General features: G+C 37.8%; 1 protein-coding gene across 1 annotated transcript; it reads left to right on the forward strand.

Annotated features, from left to right (window-relative positions):
* Window positions 1-8,531: 8,531 nt before the first annotated feature.
* LOC118735940 (3,4-dihydroxyphenylacetaldehyde synthase 2-like) lies at window positions 8,532-10,300 on the forward strand. Its single transcript, XM_036465980.1, has 3 exons — window positions 8,532-8,630; window positions 8,739-8,973; window positions 9,035-10,300. The coding sequence occupies exons 1-3, from the start codon at window positions 8,551-8,553 to the stop codon at window positions 10,283-10,285; spliced, it is 1,566 nt and encodes a 521-aa protein (XP_036321873.1). The 5' UTR covers window positions 8,532-8,550; the 3' UTR covers window positions 10,286-10,300.

Genomic DNA, 10,300 nt, shown 5'->3' on the forward strand with positions numbered 1-10,300 from the left:
TATTTAATTTTGGTTATTTACTTATAAAAATATAGTTTTCATTCTTTAGATCCAATTTAAATCCAATTTAAAAAATTCGTCAAAATTTCGTAAAAATTTCTAATTAGATTTTCTAGAAATATTCCGAGTATGAAGTTTTGTAGCCCATTGAATTCCAGCAGAACAAAATAAGACCAACCTATACTAAACACGTTTGTTTTTTTTTTTTTAAATATTATTGTTATTTACTTTCTGCATGTTATAGTTAAGCTCTTGGAAAATCATAATGGATCCTTGCAGCAAGACCACCAACAACGACTACAATACGCCATTCGTTTTACACAATTAGACACACAAATTGATTTTATAGGTAAATTTTTGATGTCGGATGAAGCGCCTTTCCAAGCAAAACTGCAGATTGAGGGGAAATCTGAAAATCCAAGGGCAATACAACAGCACCAGTTGCACCCATCCAGATACACTTTTTGGTGCGGTGTTATGCCCAAAAAAGTTATCGGCCCATATTTCTTCGAGAATGTGGATGAAACCCGTGTTGGTACATGTAGGAAAAAATTCCCTACCCGTAGCGATTTTAGTGCAAAAAATGAGTGTAGGGAAAAGGACAACTTTTTATAAATATGTTTAATTTATCAATTATCAAGTAATTTAAGGTATTAAGGGATTTGCGAAAAATCACAGCGGAGAAAAGCCTGGAAACTGTTAAAAAACAGGCGCGAATCGAAGACTTTCTGTAAAAAGTAAAAATGCATGAACATAATATATTGGAATTTTTTTGTCGTTGAATTAAAGGCCAGATTAGTATCGAGAATCCCAAAAATCTCTAAAATGCCTAAATAGTTTCAACACCTTTTCCAAGAGTACTTCAGAAAGCATCAAATGTACATCAGAATAGCCAATTGTATTTCAGAATAGTCAGGAAACATAAAATGTACTTCAGAATGGTGAATTGTACTTCGGAAACCGTAAAATGTATTTCAGTGCAGTTTTAAATTATGTACCAGCTGGCATAGCGAATAAAGATCCAGATGCACTATCTTTATTCGATATGCCAGTTGAAAAATAATTTAAGTCTGCATTAATAAATTGATTGTTTCATTCTTAAATATATAGACATTGCGGACAAACTAATGTACTTGTAATTAGAAAATATATTAAAAAGTAAATATATTCAAAATCACTATAATATATACAATTTAAATAATTACAATGTGTACGAATTTTCGTCTTCTGAAGCACAGTTTACGGTTTCTGAAGTACAATTGACTATTCTGAAGTACATTTTACAGTTTCTAAAAACTAAACAGTTGACGCTTTCTGAAGTACTCTTGGAAAAGGTGTAGATTTCGTCTCTATGTCGCTATCCATATCCTTTTCTTTATAATGACCTTTATATTAATCTTTCTTCGTTTTTGCTTTTATCGGTATCCTCGTCCTCATATTTTTATACCCGAGCGCACTTGTGCACAAGGGTATATTAATTTTGTTCACATAACGGTTGTTTGTAACAGCCAAAACGAATCGAGATAGATATAGACAAATGTATACATAAATGATCAGGATGAAAAAAGAAATCGATTAAGCCATGTCTGTCTGTCCGTCCGTCCGTCCGTCTGTCCGTCTGTCCGTCTGTCCGTCTGTCCGTGTACACGATAACTCGAGCAAAAATTGAGATATCTCAACGAAATTTGGTATGTAGGTTTCCCTTAATCCAAGGTAGGTTGGTATTGAAAATGGGCGAAATCGGACTTTAACCACGCCCACTTCCCATATAACGGTAATTTTCACAAATACGAAAACTGCGATATTTTAGTAACTACTGGAGATTATTCACTCAAAATTGATATTTATAATAAGTTTTAGACGAAAAATAAGAATATTATAAATTTTTGGAAAATGGGCGTAGCCACGCCCACTTATGGTTACATGTGTATATCTTGGTAACCGCTGCACCAATTTCTTCCAAACTTGGCACAGTTGTTGGCCTTGGTACAGCATAAAAAACCGCCGAAACTTTTTAAAATCGGACAATAACCACGCCCACATCCCATATAACGGTAATTTAGAGAAATACAAAATCTTCGATAAATCATTAAATATTGAAGCTAATTTATTCAAAATTGATGCTTGCAACAATTCTTTACCAAGAAATACGTTTATGGTAAAATTTTGGAAAATGGGCGTGGCACCGCCCACTTATGATCACATATAAGTATATCGGTAACCGTTCTACCAATTTGTACCAAACTCGGTATAGTTATTGTACTTGCCACGTGTAAGCAAAACGTTGAAAATTATTGAAATCGGACTAAAATAACGGCCGATTCTCATATAACGGTAAATTTAAGAAATGCTTGAAACTTCAATATTTCCAAATTGAAGGACGCTAATTTACTCAAAATTGATACACCTCGGCTTACCATCTAGCGGAAGGTTTCGGAAGGGTGAAAAAACATATATTTAATACTTGCGCCGGGTATTTAATGTTCGGCTCCGCCCGAACTTAGACTGTCTTACTTGTTACCTTAATGTTTATTATTTACTTCATCTACAAATTCCCCTTCACCTTTGCCCTTATGTAAGTAAAGTGTATAATTTACCTTGATCTTAATTTACGCATCTTTTATCTTTACGCAGCTTTGTTTTATCCTTACATTTGCCTTTATTTATTCTTTCATTCATCTATTGGTGTTATTCATTAACCGCTTATCAGCACGATTTTGGTAAATAAATACCATGTGCATACATTTAAGAAGCACTTGTTTCCGTTGCAACTATTTTGCAATTTGCTCCCAACTAACCAACCAAACGCCGCTAAAGAACTTTCACTTCAATATTTTCCTGCAGGGACAGATGCAATACGAGGATTATAGGGCTTTATTTTTGTGCTCGTATGGAATAGTAGCTTATGTCGAAAAGCTGGCTTTAGTATAATGCGGCATTCGCAGCATACGGATTGCGAATGACTCACTGGCGCCGAGCCCTTCAACGGCTTTTGGCAAATAAACGTGCAAGAAATAGTTCCGAAACTCGTAAGTCAATATTCTTATCTTAAGTCTCATCAAAAAATGCCTTGTAGTTTAAAGAATAAAGGGAATGCCGCATATTTTACTACATTCAGCCTCCCGACATAAGCTACTATTCCATGCGAACGCAGATTTCAAATCAGTTAAAAAGATAATTTATGTCAATATTTCAATGTGTAAACGGAAGGCTTTTTTTATGCAGCTGTTAATACTTTTATTGGCGTAATTACGAGATAAACTCTATTTGTAAATTATGTTGCCCGAAAAACGTGCGCAAATAATTAACTCATAACGTCTTTGCTTTGAACACCGTCAGATACCATCATTATATCTAGTAACATGTTAGGAGCATTAGATGGGACGTTCACATCAAGCCTTTTAGGCACTATGGCTTTCAGCGTCCACGCGACAATATGCAACTTATAGCTGAATAAAGTGATGAAAGCCTTAAAAGCGGTGGATGTTGGACGTTCTACTCTTACACATTAGTAAATAAAGAATAGCCAACAATGAACAAAATACACAAATTGTATGTATGGAATATTTGAATCCATGTCAATTAGCCATAGTTTAGCTTACCTACGCACATATGTATGTACATATATACTAGGAGATATCGGCCTTTTTAAGGTCCGAAAAATCCCGGGATTCTTGGCAAATAATGCCGGGATTTTCGGGATTTGAAATTTGCACAGATGAAGGCTAAGGCTGAAGACATATGTATAACTTGCTCCTTTGAAAGACCCAAACTGTGTTTTGCTACTTTGTTTTGGGCTCATGCGCAGAAATCTATGGTTCGTCAACTGTTACGATATTTACACAAGTCTTTTTGAACAACACTCAAGGCGTGGGGTATCAAATAGGAACAAATCGTCCTACATGCTAATGCTTAATTAAGTAATATTTTGTTTTGTTTTTTTTTTTAGCAATTAGCAGAGCTCGTAAAATAAGTTCCATGTCATTAGATAGTTATTAGAAGGACTAACGTATGTATATATCGTTATCTTAACATAGAAAGGCCCTGGAACTTATTTTACGAGCGCTGCTAATTGCTAAAAAACAAAAGAAAGCTATTTTAATTTGTTTGTCAGTCCTGGGAAGTTATACGGCAATTTTATAAGTTTAATGCCATGACATAGTGAATTTTTATTTACTTTGGTGTTAAAGCGAAAACTTTCCACAAAGTATTTCATAAATTGCTGTATAAGTGCAGGCACGTTTTGCAGCAGAAACGTGCTTCTTTTTTCGGCATGACCCAGTTCGAGCAAACACAGACATACATTTGTATGTGCAGACGAAATTATCTATATTTTCGGGCGTAAATATTATTGTGGCTTATTAACATTTAATTTTAATATTGTTATTAAGCTGTGTACCAGCGAAACCGGCGCACGTTTAAATATCGTTTTTTCAGAAGAGTATTTTTCCCAATGTCAAACAGTTTCAATAACAGGCTATGATATATTGAAATAATTGGACCAAATTTGGTGGAAATCGGCAAGGCGGTTATTGATATATATATCAAAAATCAATAATCTTGTGTCTTGTTAAACGATTGCTGCAAGTTGGCATCTTTAGTTATTGAAAGATCGGAGTTTTCGTATTTCGGAAATTTACCGTTATATGGTAAGTGGCAGTAATTTTAATCTGATTTCAAAAATGTTCAACATATTGCTTTTTTGCGCCAACGTTGCTAAATGTGCCGAGTTTGGTAGAAATGGATAAACCGGGTACCGAGATACACATACTACGTAGGCGTAAGTGGGCGGTGCAACGCCCATTTTCCAAAAATTTCCCTAAAAATAATTTCCTGCTAAGAGGTCAATGTATGCATATTTATGCTGATTTTGAATAAATTAGCTTAAATAGTTACTATCTTATCGCAGTTTTCGTATATCTGTAAATTACCGTTATATGGGAGGTAGGCGTGGTCATTGTCTAAGCAATGTTCTCACCGAGTTTGGTAGGAATTAGTAAAGGGACTACTGGACTTGGATCCAGTATTTGCGGAAATATCTTAGTTTTTGCATATTGTGAAAATACCGTTATATGGGAGGTGGGCGTGGTTATTGTCCGATTTCGGTCATTTTCAATCCCAACCTACCTTGGATAAAGCGAAACCTACTTACCAAATTTCGTTGAAATATCTAAATTTTTGCTCTAGTTATCGTGTAGACGGACAGATTGCTTACAAAATATCTCAGGAAATTTCTCGGTTCTATCTGTCCAAATAAAGGTGTGTTTAAAGTAAAACCCCATATCTGAACAATCAGTTGTATGGGTGATGTAGACAACACTGACCCGATCTCTGTAATCTTCACTCTTCTGTTAATAATGAGTGAATAGTGAAAAATTCCATGTTCCTATCTGAATAAATGGAGGAGTTATAACGAAAATTCTCATATCTGAAAAATCAGCTGTATGATAGCTATATGTTATAGTGGTCCGATTTTTCCGATTCCGATAAATGATTAATACATTAAAAAATACAACCACTTACCAAATTTCATTCATCCGGATATCCTGATAAACTAAATCGACTCAGCTCGACGTTCTGATCAAATAAGTATACATTTTAGTAGGCCTATCTCTTCTTATTCTGGTACTTACAAACATCGGCACAAAGATATAATACCATTTCATGCTCATGAAAGGTATACAAATTATACTGGGCATGAATGAAGGTTTAATAATTTCTAAGGGAACTAAATAAAAGAGAGATATGTTATCTAATAAGTATGTAACTTATATAATAAGTATGTAACTTCAGTTAAATTGTGAAGATATGTAAGTAAGCAGGTAAACATATACTAGAGCTCGGGATATTCGATTAATCGATCAACCGAATTATTCGAATATGACAGAAGTCGACTACAGTTGATGGGTTAGCAAGCCAATATTGCTAACTGGCCTACCCTCGAACGCAGGTCCTGCTGAATACTACATTCTATTATATTTAATGGACGTGAGAGCAAAGCACGGGCGTACCAATCACGAGATCTGAGGTATGAATCATCTGGCAGCGGAATTAAAAAAAAATAAAATTTTTTTGCGCTCGGTTGGGTGTTTATTGTTAAAAAAATAAAAACATAACAGAGTTAACAATTGACTTTCGAAAAACTGTGGTGAGTTGAAAGATAGTTGCCAAAATTGCCCAAGTAAAAAGAAGTTCTTTTAAATTGAATCAAGAGGACATTTCTTTTATGTATCAAACAGATTATCTCGACAAAATGGAGTTTTGAAAGACATTCTTGTAAATAAAATCTCTAATGTTCACATAAAATCAATAAGGAATCTTTATGGTATTTTCTTATTTTTCATTCTTATTTCTGTGACCTACATTTTTCTCAGTGTTTAACAAGCTTAGTAATAGGCAAGTTATTTTTAAGCACAAAACAAAACCAATCCAATGATCCAATGAACGGATTTAAACGAAATTAGAATGGGACTATCTGTGAGGTAACACTATAACATACAAAAAAAAAAAAAAAATCCGACGATTGATAACTTTCCCCCTTTTTTGTGAAGTCGGCTAAAAAGTTAAATTTTTTAGTTTTCAAACTATATACACATTTCTTTATTGTATTTATTTCTTCTTCTTTATTGGCGCTGTAACCTCCTACGCGATTTTGGCCGAGTCCAAAATCGCACGCCAGTCATTTCTGTTCTGTGCCAACTGACGCCAATTGGAAATGCCAAGTGAAGCTAGGTCCTTCTCCACCTGGTCTTTCCAACGCCGAGGAGGCCTTCCTCTTCCTTTGTTAACAGCATCGCGCCCCGCGTTGAATACCTTCAGAGCAGGAGCATTTCTGTCCATTCGAACGACATGGCCAAGCCAGCGGAGCCGGTGAATTTTAATTCGCTGCACTATGTCTCTATCGTTGTAAAGCTCATACAGCCATACAGCTCATCTTTAAATCGTGTGCGGTATTTGCCATCGCCAACTCGTAAAGGTCCGTAAATCTTTCACAGAATCTTTCTTTCGAAAACTCAAAGAGCCACTTCATCAGATGTTTTCATTGTCCATGCCTCCGTCATTTTACACAGCCGTATTGGTTTCGCGGCGATACCAAATTCAGACATCGCGGCATAGAGACAACTTCTTTTCGTGCTGTCGAAAGCGGCTTTGAAATCAACAAATAGATGGCGCACCATTCGGTCCTGTTCTCGCGGGTCTTTTCCAAGATTTGGCGTATTTTGAATACCTGATCTATGCTCGATTTTCCAGGTCTAAAACCACACTGATAAGGTAAAAACAGTTCGTTGACGGTGGGCTTCAATCTTTCACACTAGATAAGATCTTGTAATCTATGCTTAGAGACAGATCCCGCGGTAGCTGGCGCGTATGGTGGGATCGCCTTTCTTGTGGATTGGGCAGAGCATACTTAAATTCTATTCGTCGGGCTTGCGCTCATCTGACCATATTCTGCATAAGAGCTGATGCATGCATTTTATCAGCTTCTCGCCGCCGCACTTGAATAGCTGGCCCTGGAATGTATGGCCCTCGGAGTGTACGTATGTACATCTAAAACACTGGAAGCATGCCTTCCGTCTATTACAACATGGTCGATTAGGTTTCACGTCTTTCGATCCGGTCGATCAGCCTCAGTCCGTTATCGGACGTTTCGTCGTGGAAGCTGAATTTTCCGATAGTGGCACCAAAGATTCCTTCCTTGCCCACCTTGGCATTGAAGTCGCCGAGCACGATTCTGCTGCGATGGCAACCATCCTCCATTGTATTTATTTACCTTCTTAGAATACAGCACGTAATATTTACTCAATTAAGATAAAACATAAGACAATAGGCAGTGCAATAAAACTAAACCACACAAATATGTACACGTAAATGGCAACCGAGCCTTCTTTTTAGTTTTATCTAGTTGTTTGTAGTTTCATTGCCACTTACTCTAGCAAACTGCAAAAGAAATCGTATAAAATGCTGTCATTTTTAATTTCCGCAACATTGTTAGTTCGAAGTAGAACTTGTTATACGAATCAAATCAAGAACTAGCGTGCTATAGTTTCATACGTTGAAGCAGGTACATATGTATAGTAGTTTGCTAAGAAAAGGGGACTATGTCCTTGAAATGCAGCCGCAATGAAACCTGCTCAATAAATTAAGGATCAAATAAAAGTTTGCTTCGATAGTGACTATCTCAAAGTAACTATCGGTAAAAAAGTGGGCCCCTAGTGCGTCCAATGAACGAAAGTCTTAATCGCGGGAAAAATAATCCTCCTTGTGGATAAAGACAACCGCATAGAAAGGATCCTAACAATCAAATAGTTGATAGCTGATATTTCAAACAATTTTTTTCTTTGAGAAATTTTAATCCTGGTGTCCGGTTCTGTAAATGAATTTCCCTTTCAGCTACATTAACTAAAAAATTCCAAATTACACTTAAGAAAATTAGCAAAATTAATATTGATAATAATAATGTTTAAATTTTTCAAGTCGGCAAATATAATCATTAATAAAATAAAAATAATTTATATATTCAATAGCAACAAAGGTAGAAAATTACTAAAAATGGACGCTCAAAGCTTTAAAGAGTTCGGCAAGGCTGCTTTGGATTTTATCGCAGACTACATGGAAAATATACGCGACAGGTGAGAATGCCTTTAATTACAGGCTTCAACCAAATTTAGGAACTCCGAGAAAAACAAATATATTTTGTTTTAATAATTCACAAATTTGTCTTGTTTCCCAAAATCCAGAGACGTTTTGCCTTCAGTCAAGCCGGGCTACCTAATCGATCTCCTGCCAAAAGAGATGCCAGAAAAACCGGAGCAATGGCAAGAGGTACTGCAAGATATCAACAAATATATCAAACCAGGCATCACGAACTGGCAGTCACCAAATTTCCATGCCTTCTACATAAGCGGCTGCTCCTACCCGTCTATGGTGGGCGAAATGCTGTCTGCCGCTTTCAGTGTAATCGGCTTTCATTGGGTAAGTTCAACTACCGCAAACAAATACTCTAAACACTTCTTTATACTACTTTTATCCATAGCTTTGTAGTCCTGCCTGCACTGAGTTAGAGATGGTTGTCATGGACTGGTTGGCGAAATTTCTCAAGCTACCTGCCCAATTTCTACACTCCACTGAAGGGCCCGGAGGTGGCATCATGCAGGGATCCGCCAGCGAATCTGTGCTCGTTGCTGTTATGGCGGCACGCGAGCAAACAGTGCTTCGTGTAAAAGCTGAACAGCCGGCGTTGAGCGAAGGTGAGATACGTGCGCGTCTCGTCGGCTATTCCAGCGATCAGAGCAATAGCTGCATTGAAAAGGCCGGTGTGCTTGGCACGGTTCCCTTACGGCTGCTAGCTGCCGATGAGAATCAAATAATGCGCGGTGCTCATTTGGCGAAAGCAGTGAAGGAAGACTTGGCTAACGGACTCATACCCACTATCTGCATTGCGACTATTGGTACGACAGGGACTTGTGCCTACGACGACATTGAGACTCTGGCGTCCGTCTGCGAGGAGCACAACATCTGGCTGCATGTGGATGCCGCTTATGCCGGCGCTGCTTTAGCGCTAGATGATCACGCGCAATTGCGTCGTGGGCTTGAGCGAGTGGATTCGCTCAACTACAATCTGCACAAGTCGATGTTGGTAAATTTTGATTGCACAGCAATGTGGGTGCGTGACTCAAATCGCGTTGTGGACAGTTTCAATGTGGATCGTATTTACCTGCAGAGCAAATACAATGGACAAACGGATATTCCGGAATTCCGACACTGGCAAATTCCGCTGGGACGCCGCTTCCGCGCACTCAAAGTGTGGCTCGTCTTCCGCATTTTCGGCGCCGAAGGCTTGCGTGAGCACATGCACAAGCAACTACGCTTAGCAAAACGTTTCGAGCAGCATGTGCTAGCAGATGCACGCGTGGAATTGGTGGCTAAACGCTCATTGGGATTGGTTTGCTTTCGAGTGAAGGGAGACAATCAGTTGACCGCAGATCTACTGCAGCGCATAACGGACCGTAAGAAGCTTTATATGGTGCAGGCATCATTTGGTGGCAAGGATTTCATACGCTATGCTGTGTGTGGCATGGACCCGAAAGAGGAAGATATGGATTTTGCATGGCATGAAATCGAAGGACAGCTAAATAAGCTACTTAGTGAGCCGAAGGGAAAGAAAATTGAGGCGATAACAGTGAATACGCATGATACACAGCAAAAAGATAACGAGGATGGTATAAGCCAACAACTGAGCTCAGGTCTGCATATAAGTTTAGGAGCGGACGAGAGAGCTCCATGAATGAATTTAATTGGA

This window comes from Rhagoletis pomonella, unplaced genomic scaffold (assembly GCF_013731165.1).
Source record: "Rhagoletis pomonella isolate Grant_MI unplaced genomic scaffold, Rhpom_1.0 Rhpom_scaffold_00003, whole genome shotgun sequence".
NCBI classification, from domain to species: domain Eukaryota; kingdom Metazoa; phylum Arthropoda; class Insecta; order Diptera; family Tephritidae; genus Rhagoletis; species Rhagoletis pomonella.

Excerpts from the sequence above, each read along its gene's own strand:
- LOC118735940 (XM_036465980.1), top strand. The coding sequence starts at position 8,551 with ATGGACGCTCAAAGCTTTAAAGAGTTCGGCAAGGCTGCTTTGGATTTT. Across the intron at positions 8,631-8,738 it reads ATGGAAAATATACGCGACAG|AGACGTTTTGCCTTCAGTCA; the intron begins GTGAGAATGCCT and ends CCCAAAATCCAG. Across the intron at positions 8,974-9,034 it reads GTGTAATCGGCTTTCATTGG|CTTTGTAGTCCTGCCTGCAC; the intron begins GTAAGTTCAACT and ends TTTTATCCATAG.